This window comes from Grammomys surdaster, unplaced genomic scaffold (assembly GCF_004785775.1).
Source record: "Grammomys surdaster isolate TR1022 unplaced genomic scaffold, NIH_TR_1.0 213, whole genome shotgun sequence".
In the NCBI taxonomy this organism is placed as follows: Eukaryota; Metazoa; Chordata; class Mammalia; order Rodentia; family Muridae; genus Grammomys; species Grammomys surdaster.
This window is the reverse complement of record NW_021604658.1, coordinates 3775568-3795632: the sequence shown is the minus strand read 5'-3', so window position 1 is coordinate 3795632 and position 20065 is coordinate 3775568. Positions and strand designations below refer to the sequence as shown.

Sequence of the window (20065 nt, the reverse complement as noted above, 5' to 3'; positions counted from 1 at the left end):
AAAAAAAAATAAATAAATAAAACAAACAATAAAACAGAAAACAAGCAAAAAAGATGAAACATGGCAGGTGACAGTAGACTATCACTCAGTCAAGTAATCTGTTAGAGCGGACTGGCATGGCCTCCATGGTGCCTAATCATGGCTGCGCTGCTGTTCACTCCCATCATGAAGAGAACACATAGCTCACATTCCCAGAACAGAAAATCTCCAGGGCTGTGCCAAATTGCTTGCCTCCTGGCATTGTTGATTGCTTTTCTCCATGCTGTGATAAAACCCAACAGAAGCAACTCAAAGGAAGAGAACTTTGTTTTGGTTCACAGTTTGTAAGGAACAGTCAATCCATCTTTGTGGGAAAGGCATGGTGGGCAGAACAATGTGTTCAATGGTAGCAGGAGCTATTGGCACAATTTGGTTATATCTTATTTTATTTATTCATTTATTTATTTATTTATTTATTGGTTTTTCGAGACAGGGTTTCTCTGTGTAGCCCTGGCTGTCCTGGAACTCACTCTGTAGACCAGGCTGGCCTCGAACTCAGAAATCCGCCTGCCTCTGCCTCCCAAGTGCTGGGATTAAAGGCGTGCGCCGCCACCACCACCCCCCGGCTACAATTTATGTCTTAACCAAGGTTGGAGAAAAAGGAAAAACCTTGAAATAAACTTAAAACAACCAAGATGATATATTCAGGGATATATAAAATTTCTATATCATAAGTCATTGAACTGTACACTGAAGTTTTATACATTTTCTATATGTATACATTATTATTTAAGAAAACATGCATTTCAAGTGCTAAAGAAATGGCTCTGTAGTTAAGAGTACTAGCTGCTCTTCTAGAGGACTTGGGTTCAATTCCCAGCACCCACATGGCAGCTCACAACCATCTGTAGCTCCAGTTTCAGTGGATATGAAACCCTCTTCTGGCTTCCGTAGGCACCAGGAATGCAACTGGTGCAAAGACAGACACACAAGCAGGCAAAGCACCCATCTACATAAAATGCATTTTTTCAACTTCAAATTTTCCTCTACAGAAATCATGCCCAAGTTCAAACAGCGAAGAAGAAAGCTAAAAGCCAAAGCCAAACGGTTGTTTAAGAAGAAAGAAGCCTTGCAGGTCCCGCCTAAGTTATTGACACCTCCCCCTCCACCACCCACCCCAGAGAGGTAAGGTGTGATGGGGAAGACAGAAACAATTAGCCATCCGTGTCAGCCAGTGATAATATAAGAACATGCAGTCAAATTTGAATTTCGTCCCCCATATAAATCATTTTTAAGTATGTCCCATGTGAAGTTTGAACTGTGCTTATATGAAAAGTATTGCTGGGCATGGTAGTTCAAGCTCTCTGTAACCCTACCACTCAGGAGGTTGAGGCAGGAGAATTGCTGAGAGTTCAAGACTATCTTGGGCTACATAGTGAACTCTAGGCCAGCCTGGGCTATAAAGTAAGACAGAGGAGAGAAGGACACAGTGGCACACGTTTTCAATGACATCACTCAGGAGGCAATGCAGGCAGATCTCTGTGAGTGCTAGGCCAGCTGAGGGATGTGTAGGGCGATGCCAAAGGAAATCCTGTCCCTAAAAATGAAAAGCAAAGTAGAGACAACAAGAAGGCTCAGCAGGTAAGCATCCTTTGCCTCCAAGCTTAACTCATTGAGTCTGATCCCTGGGACCTATGTGGTAGAAAGAGAGAAGCAACTCCTGAGACTGTCCTCTGACACATATGCACGCACGCACACACACATACAGTGTTTAAGCTGGACATGGTGGCACATACCATTAATCCTAGCAATCTATAGGTTGAGAAGATGATCAAGAATTCAAGGTTATCCTCAACTTATACAGCCAATTCAAAAACTACATGAACTATGTGAAACTGACTTAAAAATAAATCAGTTACATTTTTAACCAGACCTCCTAAATTTTGCATAGCACAGGAGTTCAAACGAGGGCTTCAGAGATAGCTCAGTGGTCCACAGATTGCTCCTGCCTAGAGTACTTTGAGTTCCCAGTACCCATGCAGGACAGCTCATAACTGCCTGTAACTCCAGCTCTAGGGGATCTGATACATTCTTCTGGGCTCCTCAAGTATCTGCAGACCCACACACAACACACACACACATCTTTCTTTTAAAATGTAAGAATCAGAAGAAGTTGTATTCAAACCCAAAGTACCTACTTTCCCTTTTGAGTTGAATTTTACTGAATAATTGTAGCAACTACCTGATAAAACAAGGGTGTAGATAAAAGCCTTAATTGCGGTCAGGTTGGTCATCTATTCTGAGACTCGAAAGTTGAATGTATCATAGAAAGAAAGGCTGAGCCCCAGGAATTATAGGGTGCTAGTGTTCCTACTAACAATCTTTGCTCACCCAGTGTTTTAACTCCCTCTCCACATTCTTTAGTTTGCGAGGATTGGTTCTTACTTTGTTAGTTTTGTTTGAGAAAGAGTCTTTCTGTCTCCAGTCCTGGCCACCCTGGAACTGTTTGTAGCCCAGACTGACCTTGAGCTTTTAGAAATCATCCTGTTTTAACCCCTCCTGTTTCTCCCCTGGGTGCTTGGTATGTACCACCTTATTCAGCTTACTTTATTTTTTATATGCCAGGGATTAAATTCAGGGTATTACACATGAAGAACAAAAATTAAAACTAAAGTCAGGCTTTGTAGCCCACATCAATAATTTCACATTGTGTTTAACAAGGTCATCATAGGATACATAAGACCCTGTCTCAAAAAATAAAAATATGCCGAGTGGCAGTGGTGGTGGTGGTAGTGCAGGCCTTTAATCCCAGCACTCAGGAAGCAGAGGCAGATGGATCTCTATGAGTCTGTTGAGTCTGTGGCCAGTCTGGTCTACAAAGTGAGATCCAGGAAAGCCAGGGCTCAAGTGCGCTAGCTCACAACCACACACAACTCTGGCTGCAGAAGATCCCTTACTCTCTGCCCTGGCCTCTGCAGGCACTCACACACATGGCATACACTCGCACAGATGCAGCACACACACACACACACACACACATAATTTATTTTAATCTAACAGTAAGTAAATAAATAAATAAATAAATAAATAAATAAAGCTATGCTAAGCGCACACATGGGTGATCCCAGCACTCAGGAAACAGAGAAGATTGGTGTAAGTTCAAGATAACCCTGGTCCACACTGCACAGTCAGAACAACATAGTGAGACCCTGTCTCAAAAAAAGGAAAAGCAAAGCAAGGAAGTCAGTCAGTCATTCAGAACATGGTCCTGAGTCACACTATAAACAAGCTATCTAAGATAGGAGATACAGATCACTGCAAAAATGTATGCTTGTCATACACCCTTAGACTCACTCCACAGCCCCCAAATTAATTAATTTAAAATAAATAAAGCCTACAAATTACTTAATTAGACGCTGTCACTCTTGGGCGGTGGTGGCGCACGCCTTTAATCCCAGCACTTGGGAGGCAGAGGCAGGCGGATTTCTGAGTTCGAGAGTTCGAGGCTAGCCTGGTCTACAGAGTGAGTTCCAGGACAGCCAGGGCTACACAGAGAAACCCTGTCTCGGAAAAAAAAAAAAAAGAAGCTGTCACTCTGACCTAGGTTGGAGTTGGGAGATGGTGTGTTAGGACAGAGTCTCACTCTGTAGCCTTGGTTGGCCTAGAACTCACAGAGATCCACCTGATTTTATAGTATGACTTGGAAGCAGGGATGTCTTTTCATTTTTGAGACAAGGTCTTGCTCTATTGTTCTGACTGGCCTGGAACTCACTATGTAGAACAAACTTGCCTTGAACTTTTACCTATCCTCCTGTCTCTGCTTTCTGAGCGTGCACTACCATGCCCAGCCAGACCCACGATCTTTTTATTTGTTTTTGATGTTTCTTCCACAGAGTGGTTACTTCTTCAACAGATATTCCCCAAAGCAGAAACTGGCTAAGACCATCTTGGAACTTCAGATTTCCTAACATCAAAGATGCAATAACCCTTTGGACAAACAGAGCATGGTGCATATACAGTTGCTGTCAGACCTGTGTAACCCAGGTATAGGGGTCATAAACCTGTTCTCAGCTATATAGTGTTTTTTTTTTTCCCTGCCAAACATAGTATTTGTGTTCTTTTTATGGTTCCTAGGCTTGATATACTCCCAAGGCTAAGCTTGGATAAGATTAATTTGTGCAGTTATGCCTGTCTTTGTTTACATAAGACATATGTGACACCACTTGCTTTATCATGCTGCTCATCAGAGTCAGGCTTGTTTATTTATGAATTTCAGAGTTTAGAAGTAATGAAAGATGCCATCTTCCCATCCCGAGTCTACCACAGAGAACTTTACAGTCTAAAACAAGAACTGTGTGTTTTGAAAAGTAAATTGTGCAAGCTCCAAAGAAACCTAAAGGTTGGTATTGCCAAACAAACAAATCCAGAGATTTTATCTGAAAAGACTATTGCAGTAGGAAAATACTCTGGGTATGAATTTGGGTATTACCTCAAGTATCAGGCAAAATGGATTCCTTTTGCAAAGGAAAAAGGCAGAACTATAATGGAGACACTGGAGAGATGACTGCCCAGTTATGAGAGTGTGCTGCCCTTGCAGAAGATCAGTCTCGGTTTCTAGCACCTATAATGGGAGTCTTACAAGTGCCTGTAACTCCAGCTTCAAGGGATCCAACCTCTCTGGCCTCCACAGGAATCCGTACTCATGAGTGCACATATGCACACATCCACGTAGTTAAAAACTTAAATCTATTTTCAAATGTACATTAGGAAAAAGTAATGGTCTTGGCCACACAAAATAGAAGTACAAAAAGGAATTATAAAATAAAAAAAATACAAGTATAAAAGGACTATCAGTGAGCAACACTGATTGACAAAACAACAAAAAAACCCTAAAAGGTTTGAAAAAATGGATGCTTTCTTACATTATTGAGAAGAGCATAAACTAATGAAACCTTCATGTACTATGGTGAGGAAATGGTCCTGTGGTTAAGAGTACTTGCTGCTCTAGCTGAGAACCGAGGTTTAGTTCCCAGCACCCATGGCGGGTATCTCGTCACTGCCTGTAACCCTAGTACCAGGGAATCAGACGCCCTCTTCTAACCTCTGCAGGCACCTACAGCCACACAGTGCACATTCAAATAGATAGGCACCATACGTATATAGAACATAAAATGAGTACCTTTTTAAAAAAATATTATTTATTTAATGTAAATGAGTACACTGTAGCTGTCTTCAGATACACAAGAAGAGGGCATCGGATTCCATTACAGATGGTTGTGAGCCACCATGTGGTTGCTAGGAATTGAACTCAGGACCTCTGGAAGGGCAGTCAGTGCTCTTAACCACTGAGCCATCTCTCCAGCCCAAATGAATACCTTTTTTAAACATTTCTGTTTTATTTCCAGCAGGAAGTACCTAGCGATGGGCTCAGTTGGTAGAGTACTCGGTCAGCACACCTGAGGCCCTGGTACTACATAAGCAGCCATGGTGATATACACCTGTAGGCATAGCTCTTAGGAAATAAAGGCTGGAAGATTAGAAGGGAAAGCCATACTCAGCAACATAAGGAGGTTGAGGCTAGCTTGGGAGACATGAGACCCTGGCTCACAAAAAATATATTTTTAGGGCTGGAGAGATGGCTCGGTGGCTAAGAGCACTGACTGCTCTTCCAGAAGTTCTGAGTTCAATTCCCAGCAACCTCATAGTGGCTCACAACCATCTGTAATGAGATATGATACCCTATTCTGGCATGTCTGAAGACAGCTACAGAGTACTCATAAGCATAAAATAAATAAATAATTGTTCAAAAAAATATGTTTTTAGCTTGGCGTATAACTTAACTGTAAAGCATTTTCCTGCCATGTGAACTCCAAGTTCAATCTCCAGCATGACAGAAGGGAGACTTGCAAATAATAAATACTGAAGTGTGATGAGTGTGCAAATGTAGCATTCATGAGCCTGGGAGTGTAGATCAGTGGTAGACTGCCTAAAATGTCGACTGTTCAGTCCTCAGCCTGGCAGTGAGCAACAAAAGGAGCCGGGACACCAAGAATCCCCTGCACCCCATACCAGCACTTTTCATTAGGCATGGCAGAGGCATGAGCTTGCCCAGACTAGATTACAGTTCTGGACCACTGTGAGCTACAGATGAGACTGTGTCTCAAAAAGAACAAAAGACTATACCATTAACTGAACTAAATATAAGGGCATAGAAAGAGATGGTGTTAGGTTTCTATAAGATGCATCATGTATAGTTAAAACATATAATGTGATATTTTTTCAGCTGGGCACAGTGACATGTGCCTATAGTTCCCGTCCACTAGAGAAGCCAAAACAAGAGAATCACCAGAGCCTAGGAGTTCAAGGCCACTCTGCACCCTCATCTCAAAATGGCTAATCATCTAACTAGATAGTTACATATTATATGTGTGTACCACATATATGATAGTTATCTTTGTATATAAGAACATATAAAATATTTAGTACATAATCTATGTAATACATAATTGCATATATAATACATAATATATATGCATACTATATGAATAATTAAATAATGCATGATATGTAATACTTATATATGCATCTAAATTATCACACACACACACACACACACATACACACACACACACACACACACACACACACATATATATATATATATATATATATATATGTATATGTATATATATGTATGTATACTTATATTTCCTTATGGGTAAAGACTGTCTTTAAGCAGGGCTCTGATCCGTTAGTATAGCAGTATCCTAAAATGCACAAGGCCCTGAGTATGCTCCTCATAATTGGATACAAGAACAACAATAAACACAGCTTGGGTGTGGCTGCGGTGGGTAAATGGCCAGAAGAGGGTATCGGATCTCTTGGAACAGAATTAGACAGTTGTGAGCTGCCCTGTTTGCTCTGGGAACCAAAGCCAGTCCTCTGCAAGAGCTGCAAGCTTGTAACTGCTGAGCCTTCCCTGTGGCCCAATAAACATTAGAACTATTGCGGTAAATTTGTTATTGTCAGAAGTAGTCTCTGTAATCCAGCAAGGCTGAGGAAATAGTTTGCCTTGAGTTTAAGGCCAGCCTGGACTACAGTATGAAACCCTGTCTGAAAAAAAAGGAAAAAAAAAAAAAACAAACTATGCATCACCCAATTAATCTATTGTCCATTTGTCAAATATGGTATCTTCCAGAGCATCTCAGAAAACTCATCTTGTTCAAGCTGTTGTCACACGTGTTGCATGAGTCATAAACTTACAACTGTGCCTGCCTGTGCTCCAACAACCCATGAGGAATCCCAAACAACACTTCCTCCCACACAGCCACAGCCAGCCAGTCATCTTCCCCCTCCACCTCCGCCTCCGCCTCCTCCTCCCCCTCTCCCTCCACCTCCACCACCCCTAGCACCTTTGCTGCTCAGAAAATCTGGTACCACTAAAGCACTTCAGGTAAGAAATAAGAAACAGCATGCCTTGGTTAGAGTGTAATACAGGAGTAAAGCCAAGTGGCCTTTTAAAGCTGGACCAAAGGCCTAGATACAAATACAGACTATATTTTGTTCTGATTCTATACCTTAATTTTGTTAATTATTCCAATTTTAGTTATAAGTTTTTGTTGGACTTTTTTTTTTTTTTGAGGTGGGGGAGGCTTGTTTTTGTTTTTAGATTATAGTCGCATTGTGTTGCCCCAGTTGGTCTTGAACTGGTAGGCTCAAGCAATCCTGTTTTAGTCTTTGAGTAGGTAGCATTATGGGCATATGTCACCACACCAGTGTAATTATTGGGTTTTCTTGTTCTTGTTTTGGTTTAGGTTTTTGTTGTTGGCAATTTTTGTTTATTTGTTCTCTGAGACAGGATCTTGATATGTAACCCAGACTGCCTTAGAACTCAATATGTAGCATAGGCTAACCTCTTAGGATCTTTTGCTTCAGCTTCATGAGGAGCTTGGACTGTAGTCCACCATATATACATACATACATACATGCATACACACACATATACATATTCTAATACGTACAAATACGTGTGTGTGTGTATGTGTGTATGTGTGTGTGTATGTGTGTGTATGTGTGTGTGTGTGTGTGTGTACACGTGTGTGTATAGACCACTATACCTTGCTCCAATTATTGTGTATTTTGAAAGGTTTATTCCCAGCACATATCTAAGCCTAGCAGTTCAGAAATAGAAGTAGGAGAATCAAGAGATCAAGGTTGTCCTTGGTTATGTGGGGAGTTTATGGCCATATTTTGTATTTGAACCTAGTCTCAGAACAAAAATACAAAGAAAAAAAAGAAAAGAAAACTCTGGTGTGGGGGAGCTGGAAAAATGGCTCAGCAGTTAAGAGTACTTGGTGCTCTTCCAGAGAACTGGGGTTTGGTTCCTAGCACCAACTTTGTAAGGCACAACTCTCTATAACTCGAGTTCCAGGAGATCTGACATCCTCTTGTAGTCTCCAAGGGCTCCAGACATACATGTAGTATACATACATACATACATACATACATACATACATACATACATACCAAACACTCATATATCAAAATATAGAAATTTTTTAATTATAAAGTTATTTTTTATCCTATGTGAATGGATGTTTTGCCTGATATATGTCCATGTACCATGTACATGCTTGGTGAATGAAAAGATCAGAAGAAGGTGTTGGATCCCCTGGAACTGGTGTGAGTCATGGGTACTGGGAACAGAAGTCAGGTCCTCTGCAAGTGCTCTTAACCACTGAGCCATCTCTCCACTCCAAATAAGAACATTTTAAGGTACTCTGGCACCACCCCACATACCCACATCCACCCACACCCGATTCTCGCTTGCTCGGACAGAATGTGACTAATCCCTAAGGTTACATAAGAATTGACTTTAGATGGATACGGTGGTACATTCCTATAATCCCAGCACTTGGAAGCTGAGGCAAGAGGATTGCCATGAGTTTGAGGGCAGTTTAAGCTACATATGGAGTACTAGGACAGGCAAGACTACATAGCAATACCCTGTCCCAAAAATCATCGTAAAGGAGAAGGAAAAAATAAAATAAATAAATAACAATAGCAAGTTAACTTTCAATTCTTGACTCTTTACGAAGTAGATTTGGATTTCACTAGATGTCCTGATCCCAATTTTTTTTTTTTAAAGATTTATTTATTTATTATATATGAATACACTGTAGCTGTCTTCAGACACACCAGAAGAGGGCAGCGAATTTCATTACGGATGGTTGTAAGCCACCATGTGGTTGCTGGGATTTGAACTCAGGACCTCTGAAAGAGCAGTCAGTGCTCTTAACCACTGAGCCATCTCTCCAGCCCCCCTGATCCCAATTTTAATTCTAACCTCTTTGTGTATTTTAAGGTTGAACCATTAAAGAAAGAAGGACCCATGCATATAACAGTTAAAGATCTACTCACTGTGAAATTAAAAAAGACACAGAGTATTGATGAAAGAAAGAAGGTAAGATGTCATGAGTGCACACAGGCCTGCTTCCTTTTGAGTATTTTGTGTATGTGTTATATTTGTTTGTTTGTGAAGATGTGAATAAAGATCAGGTTAGAACTCACTCTGTAGACCAGGCTGGCCTTGAACTCACAGAAGTCCACCTGCCTCTGACTCACAAGTGCTGGGAGTAAAGGTTAGCACTACCATGGCTGATATCTACCTGACTTTTTTTGATGTGGTGTCTCACTGAGCCTAAAGCTCGCTGGTTCAGCTACAAACAATGAGCAGCAAGCCCCAGGGATCCTCCTAACTGCCTCCCCCATGCTACAACTGCAGATGTCTACTGCCACACCCAGCTTTTTACACAGATGCTGGGAATCCGATCTCAAGTTCTCAACTTTAAACAGCAAACACTGTACCAACCAAGCTAAGTTCCGAGGTGTGTTTTTCTGAGATAAGATCTTGGTACTTAACCCAGGCTTCAAATCCTTGAATACACCATACCTGAACTTTACAAATGTTAGAAACACAGCACCATGCCTGGCATTTTCCTTTTTTAACCTGGTTGTTCCTTTGTGGGAAATAAATATGATAAACTTTATATGTAGAAGTCATTCTGTGGCCTCTGAGTATACAGTTTAATGACAGAGCATTTGCCTAATATGTTTGAGGCCCTGGGTTCAATATTTAAAAACAAAAACACAAAGAAAACAGGCTTGGGAGATGGTTCCGTTGATAAAGTGCTTGCCATAAAAGTGTGAAGACCTGAGTTCAGATCCCTGACTCTCATCTTTTTAAAAGCAGCCCTCCCTAATCTAAGACTGGAGAAGTGGAAACAGTCAGATTCCCAAAACTCCCCAGCTAACCAGTCTAGCCAGTGAGCTCCAGGTCCAGAGAGAGACCCTGTCTCAATATGATAGGGAATGATCGTGAAGATGCCTGCCATTGACCCTGGCCTCCATGCACACATTCACACACATGCACAAGAATATGTTCACATAGGTACATCATGTATACCCATACACATCTCACATTCAAGATGGACACAGTGGTATACACCAATGATCCTAGCACTTGAGCGGTAGTGGCAAAGAATCAGGAGTTCAGAGTCATCCTTCGGTACATGGGGAGTCAAGAGGCCAGCCTGGGCTACAAGAGACATATTGTAGATAAAAACAGAGACAAGTGTGGGGCCTCATACCTGTAATCTTATCACTTGAGGCAGGAGGATTTCTTTGAATTCAAGAGCACATCATAGTAAGTTTCTGGCCAGCCTAGTCTAGCCAATGCATCCAATCTAGTAAAACCCGAGAGAGGTGAGGGAGGGGAGTGTGAGAGACAGCCTTTGAACCTTTGAAATAAAAATTGGGTTGAATCATGGAAAACTTACACTCTGGCCATCAAAATATTTGCCATTTTGGTGTGTTCACATTCAAGTGGTATTTTATCATGTATCGTTAATGTTTCATTTTGTAATTGAAGCTTGTACCATCACCACCAGAGGAACGGACTCCACTAGTTACTGTCTCTGACCTGCAGCGTGTTACCCTGAAACCTAACTCCAGGGTGTTAGCAACTCGAGTTAAAAATGTCTTAATGTAAGTAAGGAACTACACAGCATTATTCTCTACTGCTACTTAAAATGCGATTTTTTTTTTAATTAAATGTAATTTATTGTTGTGTGTGTATGTTGGGGATGGGGGAAATGTACACAAGCCACTGCCCTTGTATGGAGGTCAGAAGACAGCCTTGTGGAGCTGGTTCTCACGTCACATGCCACAGGGATTCTGAGGGATCAAACATTGGCCATTAGGCTTGCGACGCACCAAGGGCTCCTTATCCATTGAAACTTTTATTTTTTTATTTTTATTTTTTTTTAATTTTATGTGTGTGAGTACACTGTGACTCTCTTCAGACACACCAGAAGAGGGCACCAGACCCCATTACAGATGGTTGGGAGCCACCATGTGGTTGCTGAGATTTGAACTCAGAACCCCTGGAAGAGCAGTTAGTACTCTTAACTACTGAACTAAATTTTTTTTTAATTTTTTTTTTTTTTTTTTTTGTTTTTTTAGAGAGGGTTTTTCTATGTAGTCCTGGCTGTCCTGGAACTCAATCTGTAGACCAGGCTGGCCTTGAACTCAGAAATCCACCTGCCTATGCCTCTCAAGTGCTGGGATTAAAGGCGTGTACCACCACCGCCCAGCTTGAACTAAATTCTTAACTACTGAACCATCTCTCTAGCCCTTTTTGGCCCATTTTTAACTTTTTGTTTTATGTTGTTGTTTGTAACACAAAACAAAAAGTTAAAAATGGGCCAAAACTTCTGTCTTGAGACAGAATTCCACTCTGTTGCTCCTGGTATCCAGGAACTCAATGTGTTAACCAGGCTGGCCTTGAACTCAAAGAGATCCACCTGTCTCTGTCTCCCAAGTGCTATGACTAAAGGCATGCACCACTACACTCAGCTTCATCTTTAACTTTTAAAATTACATATGCTCACTATGGAAAAATTGGAACCTACAGAAATTTAAAGAGAAAAGCAAAATTCAGGTAGGTAGTTCTCCTGGATCTGTGTAATTCATTCAACTCTCAACTTCCTACTGTAATAGTTATACAGTCATGAGAGACAGCTACTGATGGGTTTGAATGAAAACACTATTGGATGAGTTGCTGTTGTCATTTTGTTGAATTTTTATCATTCCTGTCTTTTTCCGAGTGTATACTATTTTATTGCTTCCATTAAGAGGTTGTCTATTGTCAGTCATACTACTGATTTAATAACAAATTTGGGGCAAAAATGAAATATTAACAGGGATTTTTTTTTTAAGCCAGGTATGAGTGCACAAGCCTATAATCCAAACACTTGGGAAGTGGAAACAGGATGATCAAGGCCAGCCTGAGCTATGTGACACCATGCTTAAACAAAACAAAAACAAACAAAACATTTTTTAACCCTTCAGTTTCAGGGCTGGTGAGATGGCTCAGCAGGTAAAGGTGTTTGCTGCCAAGCCTGGAGACCTGAGTTCAGACCCATGTGGTAAATGGAAAGAACCAAACTAAAAGTTCTTCTCTGCCCTCCACATGTAAATGGTGGTACAAATGTACACACACACACTTTGTTTTTAAATTTCATTCATCTGCCTCCTGACTATGGGTGCAGTGTAATCAGATGCCTTAGACTAGTACACTGGTTGTCACTCCTTTCCTGCATGATGGACTGTATCTGTTCATTTTTTCCTTTTACCTTTTTTAAGACAGGATCTCACTGTGTAGCCCTCACTGACTTGGAGCTCACTTTGTAGACCAGGCTGGCCTTGAGCTCACAGAGACTCATCTGTCTCTGCCTCCCAAGCAATAGCATTAAAAACAAGCCTGACCGTGCTCAGCATGCACCCCTTCTTAAATCATTAGCTTGCATAACTTGGACTAATTTAACATAATCAATTGTATGTAAATTTCACAGCTGAAATCCTGTTTTGAGACATTAAGATTGCTTATGGTTTCTACTATCGCTCTTCAATAACTGTCCCAACTGCCATTCTTATGCTTAGCTAAGTTTTTCCCTAGGACAGACTCTTACAGGAATTACTACTCGGTCGGGTAGTTTTACTTTGGGTTGAGGTCTACATAAGCTCAGTGATGAACACTTAGAATGTGAAAGGCTCTGGGTTCACACCCCAGCATCACCATGAAACCATTCTTACTGGAATGGCTATATAGAACCAGGCATAGTGGTACACACACATTTGATACTAGCACTTAGGAGTCAGAGGCAGGTGGATCTCTGAGTGCTAAGCTAGCCTGGTCTATATAGTGAGTCCTAGGACATTCAGAGCTACATGAGTGGGGGCACGGAAAGAAACAATGGCTATATAGTATATGATCCTATGCTGCATCTGCTGCTATTTTCTTTTATTAATTGTCATCATTGGGCTGGAGAGATGGTTCAGAGGTTAAGAGCATCATGTGCTAATCCAGATGGTTCTGAGTTCAAATCCCAGCAACCATGGCTTACAACCATCTGTACTGAGATCCGATGCCCTCTTCTGGTGTGTCTGAAGACAGTGACAGTGTATTCACATACATGAAATAAATAAATCTTTTTAAAAAATCATCATCATCACTATTACTATTGATTTTTTGGGGGGGTCGGGGGGGGGGGGGCAGGGCTTCTCTGTGTAGCCCTGGCTGTCCTGGAACTAACTCTGTAGACCAGGCTGGACTCACAGAGATCCACCTGCCTCTGCCTCCTGAGTGCTGGGATTAAAGGCTTGGGCTGACATCACCCAACCTATTGTTTTCTTAATGTAGCAAAACAAACAAGCAAACAAAACAAACCTGTAAAATTGACCTCATTTAGAAAAAGTGGTGAAGTCTGGAAAGTTTAATGTTTATGTCTTTATTCTCAGTTCTCCTGGTAAAAGCCAAATTGATCTCCGGAAACTGCTGAGAAAAGTCGAGGTAGAAAGGTAAGAGCCTCTCACTCCTATGCTTTCCATGTCACTTAGGAGAGTGGGAATAAAACCCAGCTCTGCTCTTCTTCACAGGAGCCCGGGTGGGACCCCTATTAACAACAAAGAAAACATGGAAACAGGAACTGGACTCACTCCAGTCATGACTCGGGCCTTAAGGAGAAAGTTTCAGGTAAGTCTGCATGGGAAAACCAAAAATTCAAACTTAAGTCCCCTGGTTTGCCTGAAAAATCATTTCTGTAAGTGTTGAGACTGTGGCTGGGCGTGCATGAGGGCCTGGTTCAGTGCCAGGCACTGGAGGGAGGAAGGGAGGGAAGGAGAATAAGCTAATTTATTTAGAATCAGAAGCACTTATTTATATATATTTTGAAATTGGGTCTCACTGTAATTCCCACGCTGACCTCAAGTGCGGACTCTTCCTGACTCAGCTCTTAGGAAAATAGGTGCGTTCCACTACGTTAAAAAAGTAGCGCTCTCTCTCTCTCTCTCTCTCTCTCTCTCTCTCTCTCTCTCTCTCTCTTCCCTCCTTCGTCTCCCTCCTCCATCTCCCTGTCCTTCCTTCCTCCTCCCTCTTCCTCTCCCTGTCCTTCCTCTATCTTCTTCCCTTCCCTCTCCCCCCTTCCCCTTCCCCTCCCTCTCCCCCTCTCCCCTCACCTCTTCTTTCCCTTCTCCCTTCTCCTCCCCCTCTCTCCTCCCATCCTCCCCCCCACTCTTCCTCTCTGTTTTTCTTTTTTTCTTTCTTTTTTTTTTTTTTTTGGTTGTTGTTTTTTGTTTGTTTGTTTTTGGGTTTTTTTGTTTTGTTTTTGTTTTTCGAGACAGGGTTTCTCTGTAGACCTGGCTGTCCTGGAACTCACTCTGTAGACCAGGCTGGCCTCAAACTCAGAAATCCGCCTGCCTCTGCCTCCCAAGTGCTGGGATTAAAGGTGTGCGCCACCACCGCCCGGCTCCTCTCTGTTTTTCAAGACAGGGTTTGTCCGTGTAGTCCTGGCTGTCCTGGAACTCACTTTGTAGACAAGGCTGGCCTCGAACTCATGGAGATCCACCTGCCACTGCCTTCCAAGCACTAGGATTAAAGGTGTGCGCCATCTGGACAGCAAGTAGCTCTCCTAGTAACAATAATAATAATAACAGGGCCTGGAGAGTACATAGCAGTTAAGAGTGCATATATTCTAACAGAAGAGGTGAGTTGGACTCCCAGCACCCACAGCAGGCAGTTCCCAGTCATTTGTGACTCTGGCTCCTAGGGCATCTGACTGTTCTGGCCTCTGAATACCTATACTCATAAGTACATTCACATAGTTTAGAAATTAAAACTAGCTGTGCAGTGGTGATACACGCCTTTAATCCCAGCACTTCAGAGGCAGAGGAAAGCAGATCTCTGAGTTCAACACCAGCCTGGTCTACAGAGTACATTCTAGGACAGGTAGGGCTGCACAAAGAAACCTTGTCTTGAAAACAAAAGAAAAAACCTTTAATTAATAGTAATAAATCAAGCCAGGCAATACACACCTTTCACCCTAGTACTTAGGAGGTAGAAGCAGGAGGACCTGGACTATATAGTGAGTCCCAAATTGCAGCTAGGAGCTTCAAAATACAAACAAACACAAAAGCCTGTCTTGTTGATACAGACTTAAAATACTTGAGAAGCTGAGACAGGAAGAGACTACAGAGTATTTTGAAGGCTTGCTTGTGCAGCTTAGTGAGTGTTGAGGCCTGCTCCTTTTAACATAACTGTAGCCATTTTGTATTCAGTCTCCATTTTGCTCCTAGGGTAAAATTAAGTTCAGGTTCTCAGACTCAGCTTCCCACAAGTAAATACTCATCCATAGCTGACACTGGAAACTTCTCCTAAAAGGTCATAATGCTCTAGTCGTATTACTTACATTCTGCTGTATTAGAGTGCTCTGAGACTCCTCTAGTCACCACCTGCCCACCACCCCTCTTACCCGACTTTACTTTGTCTGGTTAGCCAAAATGCCTTCTGAACTTCTGAGCTTGGTTTTTCCTGTAAAAAGCTTGCCCTAAGAATAAATTGTTATCACAGTTAGGCTCCTAAGTCTTTTTTGGTGGTCCTGATTGTTCAGTCTTGGGTATGCATTCAATTAGCTATTCTTGCTTAATGAGACCAGTGTTTGTATGGTCTGTGTAGCAATTCCTGAACCCCCACAGTGAGTTTTTATCTCAAAATAAGAAGTCAAAAGAGTCTAGAACTGGAGGTCAGTGATAAAGCCCTTCCCAACCTAGCATGAGGGACACCCTGTGTTCAGCTTCCAGTACTACAAAGGCAAGCAAAAAAGACAACAAACAAATCAGGGAATGATAATTTTTCATTCTGTATGCTTTGCAAAATGCTTTAATTATTTGGTATTATCAAATTCTATGAAGAAAATAAAAACACCGTAATTTACAGCTAGGATTACATTTCCCCCTTCCTAATGAGTGTTTGATGATATAATTTCCTTTAGAGACAGTTTACCAAGTACTTCCTTATGATAAGCACTGGACTAGAGTACCAGGATTAGAATAGTTAACAATGGCAGACACAGATCTGCTTGTCTTTTTTTTTTTTAAATGTATGAGTACTCTGTCTGCACGTATGACTGCACACCAGAAGAGGGCATCAGATCCCATTTACAGATGATTGTGAGCCACCTTGTGGTTGCTAGAAATTGAATTCAGGACCTCTGAAAGAGTAGCCAGTGAATTTTTTTTTTTTTTTTTTTAGAATTATTTATTTTGTGTATATGTAGCTTTCTTCAGACACACTAGAAAAGGGCATCAGATCCCATTACAGATAGTTGTGAGCCACCAGGACTTCTGGAAGAGCAGTCAATGATGCTCTTTTTTTTTTTTTTTTTTTTTTTTTTTGGTTTGGTTTCTCGAGACAGGGTTTCTCTGTATAGCCCTGGCTGTCCTGGAACTTACTCTGTAGACCAGGCTGGCCTCGAACTCAGAAATCCGCCTGTCTCTGCCTCCCAAGTGCTGGGATTAAAGGCGTGCGCCACCACTGCCCGGCTGTCAATGATGCTCTTAACCACTGAGCCATCACTCCAGCCCATGATCTGTTGTTTTGAACCTTTCATCCATTGGAAAATATAGATGTGAATCAAAGAATTCTTTATTGTCTCATTCCATAGTGAGTGCTGTTAAGGAAAAGAATAAGGTTTTGTTGGAAGCCATGATAGGATATGATCTAGCCTAGCTGGCCTAGCCTGGAATATTTCCTTACGTAATGATTCTGGCAAAGACATTTAAAGAATGAATAGGAAGTAACAGGGAGAGGGTTATTCTACCATAAATGTCAGAGAAGAGAATATTCTAGGCAACAAAAGAACAGCATGTGTAAGTGTCCCATCTGAGGTGCCTAATGGCCTATAAAACAGCCTGACAAATGGCAGCGAACTTTCTCTAGACCTGACAGAGGCCACAGACGAGGATGGAGTTGGGAGTCAGACTGTGCTATGCAGTGTTAGCAAGAAAAGGCTGAACAGCTATCTCATGGTCACCTGTGTAGGTGAACCACATGGACAGCAACTTTTCCACACCAGTTAGTGTAGTCATCTTCCTGATCGCCTGTATTGCTGAGTCTGTGACGAGAAGCCATCTTCTGCTGGAATGCTCGGACTTGGGCTTGAAGGACTTGTGGCTTCCAACGCTGTTGTTCCTTCTTCCCATGGGGCCGAAGCACCACAGCCTCCTGGATAAAGAGAGGAGCCTCACAGAAGCCTTAGGCCCTTTCTTTCTCTATTAGCCTAGGACCCTACTACCCTTGCCCCACCCCATAACTGGTACAATGTGCTGGGAACTATGGAAACAGGCAGTAATAATAATGATAACAACAACAACAGAATCCCAAACCCACTTAGGGGGAAGATATATAGTAAAAATTGTTAAAGAGGTCAGGCATGATGGTGCATGCTTTTAATCTAAGCAGTTGGGAAGTGGAGACAAGTGGATCCCTGAGTTCAAGGCCATTTTGGTCTACAGAGTGAGTTCTAGAACATGCAGGGTTTCACAGAGGTAATTTTACCATACAGGGTTTAGTCAAAATACTAATTCATTTTTCTATATACATAATATATTTTTATAAATGTACTCTCCCCCTAACCCCACCAAGGGTCTCAAGTAGCCAAGTAGCCATGAGGTCTACAATGAATTAATTTTTTATTTATTTTTTGTTTTGTTGTTTTAAAGACAAGGACTTGGCCGAGCGGTGGTGGCGCACGCCTTTAATCCCAGCACTTGGGAGGCAGAGGCAGGTGGATTTCTGAGTTCGAGGCTAGCCTGGTCTACAGAGTGAGTTCCAGGACAGCCAGGGCTACACAGAGAAACACTGTCTCAAAAAACAAAAAAAGACAAGGACTTAACCTTGTAACTCTGGGTGACCTGGAACTTGCTACATAGACCAGGATAGCCTTAAACTCCTGTCTTGGATTAAAGGCATGGGCTACCACCCCAGCTGGAATTCATATTTCTCACCTGAACATTCCTTCAGGAAATAGGAAGTCCATAGCTAGTCCAGCTGTTTCATCTTGTCATCCCTGCTCTTTAGTCCTTTACTTTTGTTCAGTGCTGCTGCTGGTTGTTTGTTTGTTTTTTGTTTGTTTTGTTGGTTGGCTGATTGGCTGGTTGGTTAGTAGTTAGTTGGTTGGTTAGTGGTTGGTTGGTTTTGGTTTTGAGACATAACCTCACCATATAGCCTAGGCTGGCCTCAAACTTGTAGCAATCCAGCCTCAGACTTTCAAGTGTGGGACTCCAGACATGAGCCACCATTTCATGCTCTCTTCCATCCTTAATATATGGCTTTTATCCTCATGGTGCACAATGGCAGTGTTTCCTGTACACTCGTATTCCCATCTCAGGCAAAAGGAGGAAGACCACAGACAAGAGGCTTGTTAGCTTCCGTTCATATCAGGAAAGCTGGGAAAGGTAGCCAGGAATGCAAAGCTTCCATGCACAAAGCATCGAGGCTTTGTTGATAAGGAGGAAGCCCTGTGTTGGCCACAGGAGCACCATTCACGTTGTAACTGTGACTTTCTTTTTTACAGCTGGCTCATCCTCAAAGCCCGACTCAATCTCTGCCACGTTCCACAAGCAGCTTTGATGAACACAACTGAGAGCAACTTGGCCTGACTCCCCGGAGTGATCCACACAATCACAGAACAACCCTCCCAAATGTTAACATACTAAAATATGTATAACTACATGAATGGAACTCTTCTTGAAGACTCATATGTTCTGGTGTTCATGATGGTAAGGGGACTGGATGAGAAAATGCAGTCTTCAAAGTAGTGTTTATCCTGGAATTACCCAATTTAGATTAGAGTGGCTATTCAAATTTAATTCCATAGGGGTTAGCAATATGGTTCAAAGGATAAAGACACTTGCCACCAAGCCTAATGACTCAAGTCCAATGCTTAGGTCCCAAATAGAGGGAAGAAAAGTACTATGATATGTATGATATGTGCCCCTTCAACACACAAGATTAATAAATATGCTAGGAAATACTAACGGTAAAAATAGTTTGTTATATAAAGGTAGTTATGACATTAAGAACATAGTCTGAGTCTTCTCTCTCTCTCTCTCTCTCTCTCTCTCTCTCTCTGTCTCTCTTTTCTTTCTTCCTTTCTTGTTTCTTCATTCTTTTTTCTTCCTCCTCTTCCTCTTCCTCCTTCTCCTCTTCCTCCTCCTCCTCTTCCTTCTCTTCTTTTTGGGTCTGGACTCGTTCCTCACACATTGCTAAGTACATATACCCTGACCTACACCTCCAGCCTTTATTCCTTGCTTTTTATATCTGCTGTCCATTTTCCAGCAGTCAAATAAAGTCTTCATGATTTCACATGAACCTTCTATTTTCCAGAATAGAATTTTCCTTCTATTTTCCAAGGATTCTGTATGGTCTGTAGCAGTTTTATCATGAAGCCGGTTCCTGCTTTGCTCCTTACCAGACTGTATATTTGCTGGCAGTGATGTATCTCCCACTGGACTTCATACATCCTTGCTAGTCTAGAGCTGTCAGACTTAGCAAATAAGAATATAAGGTACTCCATTAAATTTGAATTTCAGATAAACCATAAATATGCTTTAAGAATAAATCTGTCCTAATAAACAACAAATATTTGAGTGTTACAGATGGAACTCAAGGTCATGAATGTGCTAAGCT

The 20065-nt window shown here is 41.8% G+C and overlaps 1 protein-coding gene across 2 annotated transcripts in view; it reads left to right on the top strand.

Moving 5' to 3' along the window:
- Window positions 1–19073, top strand: part of Prr11 (proline rich 11) — a 22352-nt gene extending 3279 nt beyond the window's left edge. Inside the window, exons 2-10 of one of the 2 annotated variants that reach the window (XM_028772471.1) lie at window positions 1032–1164; window positions 3873–4023; window positions 4256–4378; window positions 7178–7432; window positions 9344–9442; window positions 10910–11025; window positions 13840–13899; window positions 13978–14074; window positions 18951–19073. In XM_028772471.1, the coding sequence (XP_028628304.1) occupies window positions 1037–1164; window positions 3873–4023; window positions 4256–4378; window positions 7178–7432; window positions 9344–9442; window positions 10910–11025; window positions 13840–13899; window positions 13978–14074; window positions 18951–19019 (1098 nt within the window). In that variant the 5' untranslated portion in view covers window positions 1032–1036 and the 3' untranslated portion in view covers window positions 19020–19073. The remainder of the gene's footprint in view (window positions 1–1031; window positions 1165–3872; window positions 4024–4255; window positions 4379–7177; window positions 7433–9343; window positions 9443–10909; window positions 11026–13839; window positions 13900–13977; window positions 14075–18950) is intronic. The other variant, XM_028772472.1, reaches the window with a different exon arrangement.
- The last annotated feature ends 992 nt before the right edge of the window (window positions 19074–20065 follow it).